The 22,974-nt window shown below is 31.7% G+C and overlaps 1 protein-coding gene across 1 annotated transcript in view; it reads right to left on the bottom strand.

The window, feature by feature from the left end:
* The window catches only part of LOC106465657 (adhesion G-protein coupled receptor D1-like), a 48,060-nt gene extending 25,424 nt beyond the window's left edge, over positions 1-22,636 (bottom strand). The window contains exons 1-11 of the mRNA XM_013925892.2: positions 22,609-22,636; positions 21,257-21,322; positions 19,816-19,918; positions 18,881-19,077; positions 18,492-18,560; positions 15,449-15,566; positions 10,937-11,110; positions 5,997-6,069; positions 5,195-5,318; positions 3,887-3,943; positions 906-955 (exon numbers count right to left, since the gene is read on the bottom strand). Coding sequence (XP_013781346.2) covers positions 906-955; positions 3,887-3,943; positions 5,195-5,318; positions 5,997-6,069; positions 10,937-11,110; positions 15,449-15,566; positions 18,492-18,560; positions 18,881-19,077; positions 19,816-19,897 — 944 coding nt within the window. The 5' untranslated portion in view covers positions 19,898-19,918; positions 21,257-21,322; positions 22,609-22,636. The remainder of the gene's footprint in view (positions 1-905; positions 956-3,886; positions 3,944-5,194; positions 5,319-5,996; positions 6,070-10,936; positions 11,111-15,448; positions 15,567-18,491; positions 18,561-18,880; positions 19,078-19,815; positions 19,919-21,256; positions 21,323-22,608) is intronic.
* Between the last annotated feature and the right edge of the window lie 338 nt (positions 22,637-22,974).

The raw sequence follows: 22,974 nt of genomic DNA on the forward strand, positions 1-22,974 counted from the left end.
AGAGATAAAAATAGTAATATGGTGAACACTCAAAAGAGAACTATACTCAGTTGATTCATATAGAAACTATGTTGTGGAATAATTATCACATTTGGCTTTGTACATGTAAAAAGAGTGTAGTTCTGTGAATTCACTAATATTTTATTTGTAATTTTTGTAATGCATGAAAGTTCTTAAACAAAAATAATTTTAGTGTCATAATTTGGTTTACTTCAAGTTTTTTCCAACAGATGTCCTTACAATTAATTATTAGCTAAAATGTAATTCATTCATGAAAATATATTCTTTAAATTGAGAAAATTATTAACTTTGAAGAAAAAAATACTAGAAAAGAAAAGTTACTTCACATATAAAACAAACATGGAGTCACAAATATAATATAGATTAATATGTAACAGATAAAACCTATAATGGTTGGAGACAGCTTGAATGGATAATGAAGAAAAACTTTAATATAAGTTTAACATAACAGCAAATGTACAATGTTTCGACAAGGTTTTGTCATCATCAATTGCTGTTATGTTGAACTTATATTAAAGTTTTTCTTCATTACCCATTCAAGCGGTCTCCAACCATTGTTAGTCTCAAAGTGGGTTCCTCGTCATCGAAGATAAAACCTATATACATAGCTGTACTGTATTGAAATACAAAATCTTTCAGAATGTAGAATATAATTTACCTATATAGTTAAGTTTCAAAATATTATATTAAAAATGTACATTAAATTACATAATATTTAAGTTTTCTACAATTTTGAAATATTAATATTTTCATCAGTTTAATTTTCTTAGATAGATAATATATAAAGCAAAAAACTTCAAAATATTCTTACTTTTTCAGACAAGCCTATTGAAACCCCTTTTGCATCACATTTAGTTATCACAGATTTAAAAATGACTACTTACCCTGGAATCTCTAAATATTCATCCCATCTCACACAGTATCTTTTTTGTATCTGGGGAAAAAAATTATAGATTTCATTTGTAATGATTCATGATAACCAGACTGGGAATCAAAATACATTTGATAGCTTTATTACAATTTAAACTTTTATAAAAATGACCATTTCAACAAGTACTAAATAGTTATAGAAATTTCATCAACTACCTTTAAATATTAAAAAAAATCTTTTTTTTAGCATAAAGCAATTAACAATTCTAGCTGCAACTAATATATTAATTTTTTTTCTGTAACTATTAGCTATACATGTAATATTCATAAATGTTTATTATGTTTCAGTTATTATTATCAAATATACAGAGGCATCAGACCCAAGAGTGCCATAGCACCCTGACTTTTACATATTTAACTGATATAGCAACTGTAAATTATATTATTATATTAAACTTCTGGGAGGTGTACCCCCAGACCCACTCTAAAGTGAGCTGCTTTTAGCAGCTCCTAGTACTTTCAATCTCTCATTGTAAAATCTGCAGGTCTAGCCAAGCACCCCACCTTGGAACTCCTTCCTACACCACTGATATATACTTATATATGCATGTGTGTGTGTGTTTATTGATATATATAGGGTTGGGCAAACGTTACTACACAGTTAGTATTATAAGGCTAGCACAATTGATATTGTTGTAAGCTGTAAAGTTATGTATTATTGGATACACAAGAGTATAAAAGAATTTTGAGATTTTTCTTTCTAGGCACTCCTTCTTCTCTAATTTATTTACCACAACTCCAAGAAGTATGAAATTCAACATAAATTACTCATAATTTTGTCAAACCCAATCCAGACTCCTAAGGCAAAGGTCGTTCTAACAATAAGAGATTTGTAGTGTTTGATCAAGAAGTTTGTGAGAAAAATTCTGGATACACAGAAGTAAGTAATTGACTAAGTAATTCAAGAGAAAATAGATGGGCAGACAAATGGATTCAAACGTATTATTATTGTTATTATAGATGTTATAATTTAGTCGTTTGCTAAAGGGAGTTACTAATCATGATGATGATGATGGAATATTAAAAAGGTATCATGATAATGTAATAATTGAGTTGATTTGTGTAAATTGTAATATGTTGTTTGTTGTTAAGCACAAAGCTACATAATAGGCTGCCTGTGCTGTGCCCACCATCAGTATCGAAATATAATTTTTAGTAGTGCGAGTCCGGATATATGTGGCTGAGCAACTAGGCCCAAAATAATTAATATGTTGAATCAAAGCAAGGATGCATTTTAAATATGACAATCATTGCAGTGAGTTAATAAGAAGTTACTGAGTAATGAACAAGTTCATTGTCAGTGTTATTCACTAGTATTGGCAGTGAGATTTATGACTCTGTTTAGTTAGAGTAAACCAAAACAAATGATAAACAAGGATATCCTGTTACTAGTGTTAGCTTTGTATTTGTAAGTTAGGCATAGTATTATTAGTAACCATCAGTCTCATAATTTCTGCTGCAACGTTGTGAACTAAGGCCTACAAGTTCTGTCAAAGTGAGTGTAGCCTGTAGAAATGTCATAGGAAAAATAAACTAATTCGTTATCATTACATGGACTGGAATTGATATTATTTTTACCAAAAAAGTCCAAAAGAACCCAGTGAGCTTACCTATCTGATGGATCTTTGATTTTAGCCATAATAAGTTTTGTTTTTGACATTGTCTTCTTTGTTTGAGTAGGACAGATATGTTAAATTACCTACATTACTTAATGGCTTAGTGTTTAGTTGTGACCTATACTGATAATATCTGAACACAACAGGTGGTTTGTAAACTTAAGCTTTTAAATGAAATGATGATAGCTGTGTCCAAACACCAACTTAACACAAAATTTCATCGCATTTGTGAAGAAGATACAAATCTACACTGCTATGCATAGAGGATTGAGTGCATATGTTGAATATATAAATCAGCAAGTCAAGTGACAACTAAAACCAGTATGAAATTACAATGGAATAACATATATATCAGAACTTCATTTAAATATTGTCCATATTTTGTAGATAGTGTGGTGCCACCAAAGTCATACACTCAGATCAGAGAATTAAAATTTCTAAGATGAGGTTATAATGTCATTAAAAAACAAGGAATGTGGATTAATTTGGAGCACCAGGATCACCCAGAAAGAGACTTGCAACAAGTGGTATCCCCAGTTGTACATAGTAAGCAAAGTGCAGCATCTTGTAATAGATGAGAACCCATAAACAAAACAGTCAGTAGCAAAAACATCCATGTGTCTCAAACAAAATAATCAAGAAGTATCTACAGCTGGAAAAGCAAGACAAGTTACATGTCTACAAGCTACTTCCATGACATATCCATTCAAGTAAGAGGGTGAAACAGGTTTTAGTGCTATTCTATAAGAAAACATATCCATAGGCACTGTAGCTAGTGATGTATAATTGACCTGTTAAGTTAGCACTGGTAAATATTTGCAAAGAGGAATGGTGTACTTTAAACAGGACAGCCTTATGACAGAGCCTTTTGCAATGAACACTATGCTTCAGGGCTATTGAAAGATGCACTGTCAGATAGAGCATGGGTAGACATGGTGACATGGATTCTAATGACGTGGTGAGGCTCCATAAACATTTTAATACTATCTACTCAATCAGTGAAAATACATTTAACATTAATAAAATTTTCCCTTAACAGTATTGGCATTATTTTTTTCTTAACATACAAACTACAGTTATTGCATTTTTAATAGATCATCATCACAGATTGACCCTTTTGTTTTTCATGTAATGTATTATATTTGTCCGAGTATTTCAAAAAATAAAATCAGTTAATAGCCACAACTTGGAACAAGATGTTATCTAAATAGATATATACTTTTTTAAAGATGAGAAAAATATCTCAAGGTATCTATGATGTTTTCATTGTTTCAACTAAATAATCAATCAAAATAAAATTTTGAATTTTTCATTATTACCTCTCCATTTTTCATGAGATATGTATCAGCCAGCAATTTTCTTCCAGTACTACGTCTCTGTTTAAAAGTCAATAATAAATAAACAAAGAGAATATACACCAAATAAACAATAGATGAATAGTAAATATACTTATCTCCTATAAATATCTCTTGATAAAATGCATTAATACTTTCACTGGAATAGTAAAAATGATAGTTTGTTTTTTGTTGTTGTTATTGGACTGATATACAAAACACGATTATGAATATTATGAGTTAGAAAAAACTATTTGAGTACATTAATGATAATCAGTGCTTGAAGTGAGTGTAAGAGAAAGTGGGATGGTTTGTGAAATTCTTGAATTTGAAAAATAAAATAAAAGAGCCTAATTGATTTGTGTATAATTTTAAATTAGGCCAACAATAGTCACTCTGGATTTGATAGTTCTTAACTAAATTTATAATAATTGTATAATCAGACTTTTTACTATAGTGACAGAACCAAAAGTTCATTAAACATGTAGCTTGTTGTTTCTTAATCATGGCTTAAAAATTTTAAGTGGAAGACCAACAAATAACAGATAAAACATTATGTTTTCTGAAAAAAAAGTTTGGTATGTATTTAGCAAGTTTTAGAATTATGAAAATAAAATTTGACAATTTTCAGATGAAGAGATATATTTTTTATATTAACATGAAAACCACATTGCACTTGGAACAGTCAACACTCCAAATATTTAATGACAAATTTTTGGTAAAAATATTTATTTAAAAAAATCTGACTTTCCGTGTAAAAAGGACTTGTATTATTTACTGAAAGCGTGCCAAAATTTAAGATACATATACAATATTAATAGTTGTAGTATGGAATCTCTGACAGTCACTTTGTGGTTATGAATTTGGTCACATAGACCAAGCCTGTAGTGACTGACTAAAAACACTTCTAAAATTTTAATGAATTTTTTTCTTTAATTGATAACATAAAACTATTGTTATCAATGGTTATCATTAAATTATACTTCTTATAATTCAAATAATTAATAAATTATACAGATCCACAAACAATAGATAAATACACTTTAGGCGAATATTATGAGGCAAACTTTAACAATATAAAAGAATCCATTATACTTGTCATACGATGATACTATGATATATATTATATTTTTAAACACTAAAATACTGTTTATATAAATCATATGTTTAATATAGTGTGGTTGGAACACTATTATTTTACACTCTTCTAATTCTTGAAAATCTCTAAGGGACTAAATAAAGAATGTAGTGTTTAAAAACATAATAGTTTGTTCTATGAAATGAAAAAAAGACCTTATAGTTATGTTCCAGGTGGCATTTAAGAGGTGATTTTTGTAAAGCTGTATCACTGTGTGGTGGGTCAACACTGAAGGATAGTATTCGACTATCAAGTAAAACCAGTGATGGATCAGCACCCCTAAAAGTGATTTAAAAGATCATTAGCAATTAATATGATGCTAGAAAGTGGACAAAAACCAAAAATATAATTGTGAAAAATATAAATTAGAAATGTTAAAACTTTATCCTCATTATACTATTACACTGCATGGTGACAAAAATGAATGAGTTAGCAACTTATTTCTCACATTTTCAAAAATAGTTTTAAAACAGATTCATGCAAAAGGTGTAGTGGTGAGATTAACTTTATTAGTTATTGTTTGAGTTAATACACTTAGTTATTCCAGTTTAAACTGTATTATACAATACTATTGCATACAATTTTTTAAATAGAAAATATACCAATGAAACTTCTAATATCAACTTTCAGCAAATAAAGAACACAATTCAGATAAATAAATCATATTATCATTGTAATACTATGTAACCATTCAACTTAATACCATGAAATCTCTAGGATTCACTTTAAGTTAAAAGGTGAACTGGAAGTAATAAAGGAATTTATTTATGACATCAGAATGGAGTTTGGACTTGAAAAGTGTGCAAAAGGTACATTTTAATAAAGAAAGCTGAAAAAAAAAAGAAACCAATGAACCTAACAACAATTTTAAAATTCAAAAACTAGGACAAGGACAAACATACAGGTACCTTGGAACAGCTGAAAGTTATTAGTAATGGAACTATTGATATTACTTACGTTATCTTATTTGGGAGAGGAGCAATTTTATGATAGTTTTTATGTTGTGTAAACAGTAGATGAACTTCTTTTCCTATGACAATGAAATAAAAACATTAGTATTTTACGGTAAGTAAAAATTCAATAAAGTTGCAAAGTCAACTTTTATCGAATATAATTATCCTGCAAACTAGTTCAAACTAATCTTTTTCAAACACATATTTACAATGCACAAAATTTAACAATAATCTTTATATGTTTTGAAGCATTAAAATATTCTAACTCAGCTAACAAATGAGTGTCATTCCTAATTATTTGTAACAAACTCAATACCCTTACCATGCTTTACTAACTACAGAACTGTTCAATGTCACGATATAAAAGACTGTCATTGATTAGTTGTGTTTTATGATCATTGTAATATTTTGTTTTTGTTTAGTTTATGATGATGTATCTTGCGTTTGTGACTCATTATTGCCAAGAGTGTAGAGTGGCATGTGGGAACTGATAGTGAAGAGGTGGTGGCAAACCGACGATGGGACAAATGGTATAAAGTGGGTCAGCAGAGCAAAAAGAGAGAAGATTGCTGCAAAGCTACAGACAAGGCAAAGTTTATGTCTATGCTGAGGTATTTGTGTGTATTTAGTTCAGAATATTTATGTAGATATTCAAACAAGAGTATTGCATGCTGTTCATTCATCATTACGTTTGCCGTCAACAAGTCACAGACACCTACTATAGAAGAATCCACAAAAACAAAACCTGACAATTTGGCATCTGCAACAGGTTCATACAGTGGTAAACGGCGGTAAAATAAAACGTAAACACCAGCGGAAAAAAAGGAGGCCTATCTATGCATAACTGTAGTAGTATTGCATATAGTGTGGAAATTACAATCACACTATATAACCATGTTAACTTTTAATAACTTGATAGAAATTGGAGAACGTCTCTGGTTAAAAGACAGTGAGTTACGAGAATTTGTCAAACAACAACAAGAACTAGAGAGAGAAGAACAGCAACATAAAAGACAAATTAAGAAAGAAGAAAAGGAATGAGAGAAAAGAAAAAAGAATAATACAAACTGAAAGAGAAGAGAGAGGAAAGACTAGAAATAGAGAGAATAAGAGCACCAATTGAGATTGCAAAACTTGCCCAACCAAAGGAAGAAGGACCCAAGAATGACAAGTGAGTCAGAGCCAGCCAACCCAAGCTACCCAAATTTGATGAACATCAATATGACATGGATGATTTTCCTGGAGAGATATGAAAGATTTGCCCAAAGTCAGAACTGGGACAAAGGCAACTGGACCATTTGTCTCAGCCTACTTCTCACAGGAAAAAAACCTTTGAGTATATGTAGGCATGATATCAGAATTTGCCATGGATTATGATAAATTAAAAGTAGTTTTAGTGAAATGATATGAACTTACTGAAGAAGGTTTTCATCAGAAGTTCAGAGGAGTCAAACTGAACACTGGAGAAACTGTATTTCAGTTTGTGACACGTCTGCAGCAATATTTCACCAGAAGGACTGACATGGCCAGGTGTGAAAATAGTTTTACAGGATTGACAGACTTATTAGTGCGAGAACAGTTCACGATCATGTGCTCAAACGACATGTCACTGTTCTTAAAGGAGAGAGAGCACCAAAAGACGTAGGTGAGATGAGCCAGCTGGCAGAAGCCCATGGAGGTAGTATAACTGGCAAGTCCAAGAATGGCCAGCGAAATGTGAAACCAGTAATGGCTGACAAGTAGGAGAAGCTTACCAAAGGTGACAGAAGGCTAATAGACAGAAGGGAGAAGAGATGCTGTTTATTATAAAACTGGACACATTGCCAAGGAGTGCAAGTCCAGTGCCAGCAAACAACAGATGAAACCTCACTATAAAGCAGCTGGAGCTATTTACAAAGACATTGCTGATAAGAAACAAAACATGAGTGGCTGTTATTATGGATGTTGCTGCCAGAAGAAAGAGAATCAAGGCTACTCCTCAGATTCAATACAAGAGAGAATGATTGATCAGTGCATGCCTAATGGTTGGCTCAAAATAGCAAACTGATGAAGAGTGCCAACTGTGAAAGGTACATGTGACAAATATCAAGAGGTGCCAACAAATCATAACGTGCCAATATGTGAAGGCTATGTGGGGGACAAGAAAGTATAGCAATGGTACAGCAATGAGAACTAGTCTAATATCTGATGATCAGATGACAGATAAGGTATGGCTGTGTGTGCTAATCAATGGGACATTGAGAAAGTTCCCCATAGCAAAAATAAAGGTGAATACTCCATATTATGTAAAAGACCTTGAGGCCATGTGTATCAAGGAACCAATACATGACATGGTAATAAGAAGTACACCAGGTAGTAGAAATCTGGATGAGCTAAACAGAAAGAAGCTTGATGAAGCATCTGCTGTCACAAACAGAGCTCAAGAAAAGAAGAGTAAACCTAGATGTCGAGCTCTGCAAGCGTCAAAAGGAGATATCCTGAAATTAGGTTTGCAGAAACTAAAGGAAGCACAGAAGAAAGACCCTCCACTGCAGAAACTTTGGGAAAATGCCCAGGAGAAAGTCTAGCACCAGACAAAAGGTAAAAAATTCATATAGATTAGAAGAATGGAAGGGAATTCTATACCAAATCTATCAAAGCAGTTATACTGGGGAAGTGAAACAGATCATAGTACCAACAGAATACCAAACTTAGCGATGAAGTTGGCTCATGAATCAATTGTGAGAGGACACCTAGGAACAAAGAAAACAGCAGACAGAATTACCAGTAACTTTCACTAGCCAGGAGTCATAGGAGATGTGAGTAGATTCTGCAGATTGTGTGACATCTGCCAAAGAACAATACCAAAAGGAAAGGTAGCCAAGGTGCCATTAGGGATGATGCCTCTCAGTAGAGTAGCTGTGGACTTGATCAGACCACTAATGCCTGTATCTGATAACGGCAAGTGGTATGTACTTACATAGTCAACTATGCAACATGTTATCCAGAAGCAATAGCACTGGCAAAGATAGAGACAGAAAGAGTAATAGAAGCCCTTCTGGACATATTTTGCAGAGTAAGCTTACCAAGAGAAATCCTCAGTGACAGAGGAACCCAGTTTACCTCAGAACTGATGCAGGAAGTGTGTAGACTCATCAGTACTAGGCAACTCTTTACCACTCCATATAATACTAAAAGTAATGAACTTTGTAAGAGAGTAAATGGAGTTTTAAAGAGCATGCTAAGGAAGATGTGCCAAGAGAGACCACGTGATTGGGATAGGTACCTACACAGGCAGTATTATTTGTTTATTAAGTGGAGGCAATGCTGGAAGTTGGAATCATCGAGCTGTCAAATTCAGCTTACTGTTCACCAGTTGTAATCATGAAGAAGGAGGATAGATCAAACCATTTCTGCATAGACTTTTGGAAGCTGAATCTCATGACAAAGTTTGACTCAGAACCTATGGGCAAACCAGAGGCCATCATGGCAAAACTAGATGGAGCCAAGTTCATTTCAAAAATCGGCCTCAGTAAAGATTATTGGCAAATCCCAATAGAAACAGAATCTAAAGAGTGACACCAGATAGATGTTACCAATTTAAGCGAATGCCATTTGGATTAGTGAATTCAGTGGCAAATTCAACTGCATGATGGGAGGAATGCTGTGCAACTCCAACACAGAGTACAATGTGGATAGTGTTTTGACATGCACAGCAAGATGGGAAGACCATCTAAAGATACTTAAACAGCTGTTCCTGTGAGTGAGGAAGCAGGCCTCACCATCAGACCATCCAAGTGCTATATCAGATATTCTGTGATAGAGTTTGTTGGAAATATAGTTGGGAACTGATAGATAGCCATGAAAGAGAAAAAGACAATCTGCATACAAGATACACCAGCTCCAACAACTAAGCAGCAAGTCAAATCCTTCCTGTAGTTAGCAGGATACTACAAGAAATTCAACCAAAATTATGCTGTAGTTATTGTACCAATGACTGACCTGACCAAGAAAGCTTACCCAAAAAGGTGAAGTGGGAACAACCACACCAGGTGGCATTCCAGAAACTAAAGAACATGTTAGGAAGCTCACCAATCCTTAGTATGCCAGATTTTAACAAACCTTTCATTGTCCAGGCTGATACTTCAGACATTGGAATTGGGTCAGTACTCTTACAGGAACATGAAGATGGACTGTTTCCAGTGACATGCATAAGTGAAAAGCTGTCCAATAGTGAGAAGAATTATTCTGTAATTGAACGAGAGTATCTGGCCATCATATTTGCTATTCCGAAGTTTCAGAACTATCTATATGGTAAGGAGTTCATCAACCACTTGCAAAGGATTATGAGGTAGGCACTGTACCTTCAGAACTACAGGTTCTGCATAGAAGCTATCAAAAGACTGCAAATGTTGGAGCAGACTGTGCATGTGAAAGAAGAAATCTTTGTATATTGTGTAAAAGAAAATATTGTAATTATTTATCCTAAAGAAGGATTTATGTCATGAGATAAAATTCTGTGAATTATTGTATTTGTTTATTTTGAATTAACAATAATATTGATTTTCATCATTATGTTCATGTATGCATTACAAAGTTTGAGGGGAAAACATCAATATATATATATATATATATATATTTGTTTAACATTCACTGTTTTCACAATGATTCTATTCAGTAGTTGTTAAATTTCGGTTTGATTTTCAAAGTTGTCCTATTTATACAAATATAAAATACATCATAGAAGTAATATATTTCTATCAAATTACAAATACAATATTTAAGACATAAATATATATATCTTTAACTAGTTTTGTATATACAGTGTATCATTTCATCACAAGAAAACTATTTTGTAAAAACAGTTTATTAAATAAAAAATGTATATTGTGTAATTACTTTGTGAATATAAAGTAAAAACTTATTTTATAAAACTTACTTGTAAAAATACAAGTAAAAACTTACCCATGTCTAAATTACCACATACATCAACAGGAACACTCAAGTAATCTTCATGGTCATCCCAATTTTCTTTTACTTTATCCCAAGAATCACTAGAATCTGGGAATTGAAAATAATGCTCTGCTTCATCCACTAACTGCATTAGTTGCTTATAATTGGATTTTCTGGATGCTGTGACTGTAATTAACAGAAAAGAAAACATATTATCAAATCATATTTGAATGGTTTGTAAAAATGATTGACATGCCCCTTTAATCATTTTGTTTCAGACTTTGTTTGATAATGCATATGTAGATAGTGTATTATTTGCCATTTTTTGCTGTTGCTGATTTTAAACATCACGATGTTATTGTGTGTATTCTGTTTACAATTATGAGCTAAAATGGCAATTATATGAGATTAATAATAGCTTGGAAACACTCATAGTTAAAGTTGCTTTTGCCAGGGCTTAAATTATAATTATTTTAATACTTAACACAAAAAACAATAATTGCAATAAACATTTAGGTAGTTTAAGTATTTTATAGACTGAGGAAAAATCTAAAGTTATATTCAAACATTCTCAATTCACTATTTGTAAAAGTAGCTTCTCGTCTAAATAGGGGAATATGAGATGGATTGTAGAATATAACTAGACATTCCATTTTAAATCTAATTTGAAAACTGCCATATAAAGACTTGACAACTCCTATAACTTCAGATATGTGGTAAATATTAATTCACTTATCAGACATGGCATAGACAGAAGGTAAATTGAACATCTGACACCTATGGTTAAGGTCTAATGATCTTGAGATCGATACACAAAAAAAATTATTTTTTTCCTGTTTTTGAAGCCTTACTATGAGAAAATACAATATAATTATTGTGTACCTGACTAATTTTGGACTTGCATCTACAAAGGTTCAGTGCCACTAATCTTAGACTGAGATCTAACAAGGTCCAATAATATTCATGCAGGACTACTTATAACCAACAGTGGTTGGTTAGTTTAGTTAAGTACAAAAGTATCCATAAAACACAGTATCTGGGAATGGTACCCAAAAAATAAATCAAATGCAACAATAAAGGAAAGAAACAAACAAAATCTTTATTCACAATGAATAATGTGTTGTCAAGTATAGTGACATATACACTGTTGGATTCTGGTATATCACACTTTAATGTTTTATTTAATTTTGATAGTAATTTTTTTTGTCCCATCTAGATGTATATAAAATTCTTTGCCTTTGTAGAAAGGCTCCACTCATCCAAAGCAGCCAATTCAGTTAAAGTCACAACAGAAGTTAGAGGTCAGCCAATATTATAAGTGAAACAACTATTCTAGTTATGGATGGATTAAATTCATGACTATTTCAGTCATTACATAACTACACTAATACTGGAGAGATCCAAGAAGATCCAGTAAGCTTAATCCTTGTACAAGACATAGCAAATTGCTCTTTTGCTATTTTAAGATTGAGATCTAGTAATGTTCAATAACACTAATCTTGGAAAGAAATCAATCAAAACTAACCATATTAAATTGAAATCTAACAATTTGAGGTAGCGAATTCTACTTTTATTTTATGGTTTTGTATACCATTCATTTATTATTCCTTCTATCATTTAGTTTAACAATGAATTTTTGGGTATATTAAAATGCTAATTCACCTTCTGTCTAGAGCTCATTGATTTTGATTATGTGTGTATTATGAAACTGACAAGCTCCTATATAGGTGACATACAGATATTAATGTTGTGACAGATTATGTAGATTTATGGTAATAGCTAGTCACATGTCATGTAACCTTGTGGTCTAACCAGTAAGTAAAAAGCTTTCCTTGATCTTGAAAACGATATAGTTCATGATATATATAGTTAGAAAGAATTATTGTTCATTATTGCTCAGTACTGTTCTTAATATTGTGAAGTGGATTAATTTTGGAACATTGTGTTATTCTCTGGTGAATTAGGTTTTTCTTCTTCTGGTTCTATTTTCCTAAATACTTTGATATTTATTGAAATTAATAACATTGAGATTTATGTTTTATTGTTTATTAACTTTTGTGCCTAGTTCTGCCAAGCATCAGTTTATTAGTTAATTTTTGGAACTCATAAAGTTCGTTTTCTTGTTGTTTGAAAGTTTTATTTTGGACTTCTCTTGTTACATTTTTACATCTCATCAGACATACTGTTTATCTATTGCTTCTTCTTCTTCCACACACTTTTCATTGACTGTCAAATCTCAGTGAAGTGACTTGAATCTCTGTAGGATTATACCTTTTTAATGTTTTTGATTTAGGTCTTTTTAAGGATCTTATTAGGTCAAAGGTCAAACAACCCAAAAATGTATATTTTGGGCTCCTGTGCAGTCATATTTACAGCAATCAAGATAAAAATTAGCACAATTATAAATTTTCATGTGCCCAAAACAATGACATACAAAAAAAGTTGGATTTACCAACTGAGTCTTTTTTTTTGGGGGGTCAGAGCTCAAAAAAGGTACACTTTTGGGGTTTTTGGTTAATTACTTTGCCAAATTTTGACCAATTTACATAATACTTTTATACAGCCCTCACACATTAACAATCAAAACTGTTGGATTTGCCCATTTTTAGTAGCTATAGTGGAGTAGGTCAAGATGCCACAAAGAGCATAAATTCAAGGCTTTTTTGACAATTACTCTGCCGTAGGTTGGGCAATTTACATGGGATTTGATATAAAGATACTTTCTTGCAGGTCCAAAGCAGTCATATAGACAGTTTTTGATTTTTCTGCTTTTTCACGATTTTTCTGGTGTCAAAATTGGCCATGTTGGGATTGCATGTCAGAGACATGTTGCATTTGCTTGTGAATGTTGGCTTATTTAATAATAAATTATTTTCGTTTGACCCTGGTTGTAGATGCATTTGGTTTAGGCCATTACACAAGATAAGTTTTGGATATATTAGCATAATCATGAGCTCCTAAAATTTATACAATAATTATTATAAAAAATAAAATAATAAGGAGAGTCACTATACATTATTAATCTAGGTGAGAGTTCACTTTGAGTAAACCATAAAACGTAATATCTAGATACATATTTACAATTATTTTAATGAAATGGAAAATGTTTCTTTTTCATCCTCAGGTACACTACTTGTGTGCATTTGCTTATTAACAGATTTTGAATGGATTTTCTTGAAGACTCTTAGTGATTTTCCCATAACTTTCAATTCCTTGTTATGCTATTTTAACAGATCTAGTTTAATTCAGTTACAGTAATCTTATACTAAAATCCTATAAGACTAGTCTTGGATATACATTTAAGAAAAGAATGAAGCACATTATCATGATGTTAAAACTAACAGCACAGATAGTCTTGGCTGCCATATTCTGGCTCACTTCTTTTACTAAATAAAATATCCCATGGATAATGACTTCAGGCACATCACTGTAATAAGCCAACTAAAAAGATTGTTGAAACAAACATAGTCACTCAAGTTAGGACCGTTTGTTTCTGCTTAACAAGCTTTTTTAATCAATTGTTTTTTGTTTGACCTTGGTTGTATAGGCATTTTGTTAAGTTTGTTACAACACAATAAATTTTGGATGGATTAGCATAACCAGAGGTTCCTAAAATTTTTACAATAAATATAATAATGAATAAAATAATAAGGAGAGTCACTATACATTGTTAAATTTTTCACACTGCAGATAAAATTATATTTCAGATGAATAAATTACTGCACACAGCTTAATCTAATTAGCTGTACAGTGGCAGACAAAAGACAGACCTGAAATGCTATATTTAGATGCCTTTTACTTGAAACCCACAATAAACTAATTAACAGAAATGTGAAAAAACCCATCTACAATCACATATGATATTCTATTATGTATTGCTTTCTGTTACTTTATCAGCTTTCAGCATTTAACACAACTAACAATGGTTAGTTACTCTTAACATCTGATTACAATCTTACCAAGTCTAATCACAATAATTCCGGACTGACATCAAAACATTTTGTCCCACTAATTTTGGACTTAGATATAGCAAGGTCCATGTAACAACAACTACTTAAAAGAAAAATATATTACAGGTCGCACAACTCTGCAACTAATACCTACTGAAATCAATTTCCCTGATCATGAATTAAGGTATATAAAAATTTAACTCTTCACTGAAATGTAAGAAGAGTGAATGCCAGGAATAAACCAATTTTAAATCACAAGATCTAATACTAATTATTGCAAACTGATAATAAATCATTTTTAAATAACTTATCAGAGTGCCCAAAAATAAAGTTAAGTTACAAATACGTTTTGGAGCATGAGTAAAACAACCACAGCAAAATGTATCTCCTTTTTGCAGATACAAATGCTTTCTGTGTATTAAAAAAGATATTACTCTCTTTCTATATGTACTTGGAAATTTTGAAACATATTTCAGAATCCTTCATAAAAAATTACACCTATACAGTTATTTATTTTGTTGGCTCAAAGTATTCTTATTTCTCTATAATAAAAAGAAACAGAAGGTTTACCTACCCAAGTTATCAGAGGTGGCTATTACATCAATAACATCTCTTTCATATGTTGTTTGTCGAATTTTGTCTAAAGCCCATTTATTGTACATTTCGACTAATGCTTGAATGTTTTGTTTATCCTAGAATGCAGAAAAAGTTACAATGCAGTATCTTTACATTTTAAGTAAACAATACAGATATACAATTTTTTCACTCAAAAATGTAGCAACAGACAATGTTAGACTCAATGGTGAATGGTGTCTGCCCACTTTTTTGATTGTTTTAAGTATATGTCATCTACTCACAAATTTTGATATGGAAACACCATTTTCTTCACACTCCTATCTGTGATGTTGTTTACATTTAACAGTAGTTTCAAGAAGGAGGTTTAAATTTGTGCATTGGGTAACCATATACAGTCCATTTATAGAAAGAAACACAGTAAAGGCTTACTGGTTAGGGGAAACAAAAGAAAAGTGCTAAGCCAAAGTATTGATGTCTCTAGAACAAATAAACACAATGCACAGAAGCACAATGTGGCTAAATGTTTGAATTATATTTATGATGCAATATATTTAAAATGTCACAAATGCTTACTTAAGTATAGGAGTCATGGAAAGTTAAATATTAAGAAAGTTAATATTTTCCTAAACTGAAAATGTATTTCCAAATAGATACTTACCTCCTTTTACAAATAGCATTCTCTATTGCTACTGCCCTCTATTGGCACAAACATTTTGCTTGCCACTATCCTTGTAACTCTAACTTCTTCCTGTATATCTACATGCAAATGATCATATAGCAACCCTCCACCAATAGGAGTGAAAACCCAACAGAGAGTTAAGTACGACTCTGTGGTGGAGTGGGAATGATGAGGAAGAGATTCAGATGCCAGTCTCCCATCTTTGTAAGAATGAGAAACAGAGGAGAATACAACCATGGATGAGAAGGATCTCCTCATTTGATGGCACCCTTGCAAAGTAAATTCCAAACCACCTCCAACCTATATTGGCATGAAGCGGGATACAGTGGAGGGAAGAAAGAAACTGGATGAGGAAACAATGGTGGAGACAATAGAAAACGGAAAACCAAGCCTTCGGAAATAACCTTCAAAATCCATGGATCAACTGTAAAAGGCTTCCAAATGCAGGTGAGGTGTAAGGGTCTAACCCACACTGGTCTTGACACGAGAATCAAGTCACAGATGCTGAATGCCTGGTACACAATGATGGGCAGCCCAACGATTGTGCCAAGCTGATGAATGAGAAGTCAGGGCTGGCAAATGGATAGAAGGTAGGTAGCGTGCTACTGATATAGGAACAGATATTTGGGACAAACAAGAAGCCAATGAGGATGTGGAGTGATGTAGTTGGGCTGATTCAACCCTGGACTCCAAATTGTTGGGAAGACCCAAATCACACAAAGAAGAATCAGGTAAACAAACCCTTAATAACAGATATCATAAGACAAAGGAAAAAAATTTGAGGTTGGAAAAAGAAAACCAAAGAATTAGGGTCTAAACCCCACAAAGGAATAAGAGTTTCCAAAAGTTGTGAGCCTAAACAGGGGTAATTGGCATAAGGAAAAGAAAAAGCAAAAGCGTGATCATCTGGTGTATGAGGGCGAAGAGGCAAACTGACCCTCCGCTCTCAACTATTCCCTAAATTGACTAGCATGAATCCCAATATCCAGTGAAGGTGGAAAAACCAGATATTGACCCAAAGATTTTTCCCCAAGGAGGGTAAGGGTAGAATCATAGGAAACAGGAGACAATGGAAAAATTGAACATTCCTGATCAATCAAGTCAACAAAAGGAGGAGGAGGCCTGGGCAAATCCCCCATTATGACAAGTGATTGAGAAGTGTATTCTGGAGGGGGAAAAAGGTTGCCCAAATTTTCATCCTCCCTGTCAGACACAACAAACATTGGTATGACAGGATTCTCCTGAGATGGTGGTGAATTTTGCATGAAATTAGACAATTCTCTATGGATATTAGTAGTCAGGTCATTTGCCAATAACAGTGGGACTGATCCTGAAGATATGGTCAGTAATCCCACTCGTGCAGAAACAGTAGTGGTAATAGTAACCACCTGAAACTGTGAGTACATACTTACAAAGTATAAACTTAAACAAAAGAAACAAAAGGTATCTTAAAAAAAAAGACCTAAAAAAATTACAAAATTCTCAAGGGAAAATAAACATGTCTAAACAGTAGGAGAAGTGATCAACAGGTGCATTATTAGAGAGGACACTAGTTACGACAGGGGTACTGTTGCACTCCTATTGGTAGAGGGAAGCTGCATGATCATTTGCATGTAGATATGCAGAAGGAAATGGGAATTACAAGGCTAGTGGCAAACAAAAAATTTGCTTCGATAGAGGGCAGTACTAATCGAGAAAACTTTTTTTGAGAGGAGGTAAGATATCGTATCAGCAATAATCATTTAAGGCATGTGGCACATCAATGTCTAAGAGTCTTACAGAAGTATATGGACCTTATATAATTATGAAATCTGAAAATCAAGGGATGTTAATGGTATGTTTCACTACACAGTTATGGATATAGTCAAACCTGAATTAAAACATAAGTTAGGTTACAATGTTTTTGGTATACACAAAAAATAATTGAAATTCAAATAAATGTTCAAAGTTATGGATAGACTAAATAAACTTATTTTTAGCATAAATGAAGTAACCTGGAATATATTTCTAAAACAAGTTCATAAAATTACTAAATTAATTAATTTGCATGAAATAAAATTTCAAATTTTATATGAAATAGCTGTAAAACTTAAGTACATGCTGAACTATATAATACAGGGTGGTTGCCTCTTGGAATGATTTACCTTAAAATATGGTTATTGCATTAAATTTAACACAGTTTAATGGAATGTTTAATATATATATAATTGAATGATAAGAGCTGCCTTTGAGGGAATTTTTATATTAATATAATTAGAATTTAGTTTAGTTTAGTGGATAGGACAGCCTTGATGTTGTTGATTTTTAATATTATGTTAACATTAATAAGATGTTAGAAATTATTATTTGTTAAGGTACAAACCTCCTCTGTAACTGCTTCTCTTTTATCTACGTAAGCTCCAATTAAATTGCTGAGGATGTCTTGGAATTTCTATAACAAAACAAGACACTGATTTCATGACTATCATGAACTTCATAATACAATATTCAGTTTAATATTTCTTATTCAAAAATTTCCTTTTGTAAAAACAAAATTTTTCATGTATATAATGATTTATTTTTAAGCTTTTTATTCTTTCTAAGTCATGAAAAATGCATATGAAATTTACAAATGTTGGGGCAGAATTATAAAACGTCAGAGTTAAATTTACATTAAGTGGGCTGCCTCATAATTGACCTTACACAAAGGTTTGCTAGAGATAAAATATGATAAAGAAGGAGCAAGATAGTGACAAAATATAGAAAGCTTACATAAGTATTAACAAGGTCATTCTGACTTATATTCTTGCTTATTCCTGGTTCAACAGCTGTTTTTTTCATCACCATTCGCACTATATCTGCCATTATTTCCATATCTTCTTGAACTTTCTGCTGCTTTTCTAACTGATTTTCACTGTTACTCGATGAGCTACTTGATCCTCCTGAAGACTGATCCTGACTTCCACCATCTAGCAAAGACAGTTATCATTTCAGGCAAATTTTCTACATTTATTTGATTACTTTTTTTATTGGGTGAAATAAACAATTGTTTGTAAAAATAGTATTCTGTGTGACAGACACATTTTTCAGTGCCTAGTTATTGCTCATATATATATATATATATAACATTGATAAGTGTTGAGGCTAGAGAAATATGAAGCTTTTCCATCATCAGAATATTAATGAATTTGACTTGACTCTGAAGTTAATGCTTTATCAACTGAGTTAACCACAACTTTAAGTCCCATCAAGCAGCTAGTTCCCATCCTGTTAAATAATTCTTTCAGTCAAAAAAAAGACTCACCTTTGATCCTAAAATATGATATAATATAATCCAGGATCTCAGGCTTCTAACACATTTTACTCTGACTATTCTCCAGTCAACTACTCAATCACTCACACACACACACACTGAGTACTCTGTGGTTAAGTGCTGAGCTAAGCATGCACACAGATTATCTACTTTACAATCTTCTCATCTTTAATGATGCTCACTGATGAAATTACCACCATTCACCATTATCACATATCAAGATGTTAACAAATCTGTCCTGATGAGCTTGAATCTAGGACCTTTAGTTCACATCCATGCTCTGAGTCTCATGACCTATGAACTTAGGATCCAGGATTCAAGTCCTAAACAGATAACCCTCATTCTGACCATTACAATATTGATTAACAATCTGAGAACTATATATTGTCTTTACCTTCTGACAGTTCATTAGCATTTTTATCTATTGTTGCTGATACGTCTGTGAGAAGTTTAACTGAATCATCATAAACTTGCATGTCATTCAGGTCCACAGTTTCCTGGAAAAGATGAATATCTCAAAAATTTGAAGAGAAATTTAATGTCATACTTTATTTTTTATTTAAAACACATCTAGTTTAAAGAATGAAATACAGAAAAAACTTACTGGTTAGTGTAAAAAACAAAACAAAGTGCTAAATCAGAGTACTGGTGTCTCTAGAACAAACAAACAAAACCAGAAGCACAATGTGGCCAAAAAAATTCTGAAACATTTTTAATCAAATATAAAAAATACTGAAATAAAGAAAAAACTGAACAAATTTTTAGATGGAAAATATAGTTCTAGTTTATGATCTTCTTTCACTAAGAAATGATGCTTTTTCAAAAAAACAGTATTCCTCTTTGTCCCTTTTAATTGTTTGTTGACTTTCTTTTCATAATATTATCCTTCCTTTTTTACAGCATTATGGTTTTTATTTCTTTAGAATGCCCTAAAATGTTCTTTACCCTGTTTGTGTTTATCATTTTATTTCATTGTGCTAGATACATCAGTTCTTTAGTACAGATCTTTTTAACTGTTTCCATCCATCAGTTTGTCAGTTTTGTATTCAAATTTTTAGATTATTTGACTAATGTATTGTAAGTGTTTAACTTCTTTGTTTTTATAAAAAGATAAAAGTGGGTAGTATAGGGTACACTATATAACAAGACAAGATCTATGCCAAACAGCAAGAACTTTATAAAAAAACTATCTTTGTTGTATTGAATACCTTACTGAAAATTGCTAATAACTTTCTAACCCAGTTTTATTGATTTAAATAAAATATTATGTTCACCATAAGAGAAGGATGATGAGAAATAACATAGGGTACTCCTAAGCATCACAGGCATTATTATGTGAGGGCATGTTTCTTCATCAGTCTTAAGGCCATAACCTCAAATGATGTCATTTTCTATATTTTGAATGGGAGTAAATCTCTAAACCATGCTATGAACACGATGTTTCTGAACTACTTTTTGTCCAAAAGGTGGTTCAACTATGATAGATACTGCTATGACACCTCTAATGGATCTACAAAATTTGTAGATTCTTTTAAGTTATGAACTCCTGGTAAATAGGTAAGATATTACACAGCTGTATGTTTTTTAAGTTAAATTTTGCCATTTATTCTACAGTAGGTCAGTTAGTGAAAAAAGGTTCCTATATCACTGACATGAACATCTAGACTAATTCTATCAGTTTTTGAAAAAAGACAGTAAAGACATGCAGTGCTTAAAAGAACAGAAAATAATACATATTATATATAAATATATACAGAAATATAAGTTTTTTAAGATTTTCATTTAATTTAGATTTTTTTTACAATGTAACATGCATACAAACATTTTTTACTTACAATAGTTGTCTTTAGAGACAGTGGAATGGTTTCACATTTTAAGGGATGAGTTACAGGAATCACATGCTGTAAAAACAGACAATATCAAATATTACAATGCTAGAATAACTTCTAAGTTAAACAGTATATATCTATCAGTTTTTATTTCTAATTATTATAACTCAAAATTCTTTGTTCTAAATATTTAAATTTCATTGAATAGTTACAGTATTTTATTGAAATGTAATGACTTAGAACTAAGGATAGCACAAGTAGCAATTGTGGTCAGATATCTGGTCTTTGATATCTGATTGGAATTCAGCTATTTTTTGGACCAGAGAGTTCATATTAAAAATTTGCTGCAGGCATGAACTACAACTTCATTATAGTACAGTATTAAACTAGTAACTTTATCATAATTTTTTTAAAATTTAATAAGGATGAGTACAAGGATGTACAGTTCCACATCACTGAATGTCCATAGTAAGCCTTTTAAGAGATTCAACATATAGTTGCATGAGACAGTATTTTGTACCCCTGTTCCCCCTGGTTAAGAATGATGTTTCAATGATCTTACCATTGATGATGCTACCACTAATGTGACTGCCAGTGACATATAGTGGTAACACAGTGGGCAGGCAAAATGTTTACCTAAAACACTACCACAACTTCCACTCTCATACCTTTCTAAGAAATGCTATTGTAAGCGAGAAAGCTGAAAAATGAAATGAAACTCTGGATCTGAGAAAATGCTACTATGTTTAGAAGCTAGTAGAAAGCACCAGTGGACTAGATAGCACAATTCTTATTATGTTTGATGCACAGGAACATAGAAAAATACCCACATAATATTACAAGATAACTTGTTGATGAAAATGCTATCTGATTATCCATTTCAAAGTAAAATTAATATCAGGTTTCATCAGATGGTGTGATATTTAATCAGAATGGATATTTATTTCATCCCTATTTAGAATAATTTAGTTGATTAATTATAAAAATTGGTTTGAAGTATTTAATGAATATTGTATATTTCACTCACTTTGTAAAGTTTTGAAGCTTCAACTCTTTCAAGAGTTTTTCAAATCGAATAAAACAAATATAAAATATATGCTGTCTACCCCAATCACACGTAAGTTTTCTTTAGACTTATAGCATATGTCTAAACAAAATTATAATTTATCTTCACAATTTGAACTTAAAAATATGCTATTTGAATAAGTATTTGCCTAATTAAGACAGTATTTCTTTACAAGTAAAAGCTGTATATATATTAAATAATCTTTTGATATGATTAGATGTAAAAATCTCATTACAATTGCTTAATTATAACCAAATGTACAATAATATGAAATCTTTGATAAGATACTTACTTGTATTTTTATCTGGTTCAGAGAGGTAAGAAAAAAAAGGGAAAATTATGGATCATATATCATAACTAAGAAAACAACAATTAAAGACATAACATACATTTGAAATGTACTTTCAAACTAACTTTTAAATTCTTGTGAATAAGAACCTGTAAATGTCAAACTTTTACATTAAAAATATGGATGAGATGGATTATTATTTTTAAATGAAATTATTTTTAGAACAATACAACAGCATGTGAGAACCTTATCATAAACAACATTAAAACATTCTTAAATTTTAAATCAAACATCATTAAGATGAAGCATTAAAGATTAAATGAAATTATTTTTAGAACAATACAACAGCATGTGAGAACCTTATCATAA

Source organism: Limulus polyphemus, unplaced genomic scaffold (assembly GCF_000517525.1).
Source record: "Limulus polyphemus unplaced genomic scaffold, Limulus_polyphemus-2.1.2 Scaffold2014, whole genome shotgun sequence".
Lineage (NCBI taxonomy): Eukaryota > Metazoa > Arthropoda > Merostomata > Xiphosura > Limulidae > Limulus > Limulus polyphemus.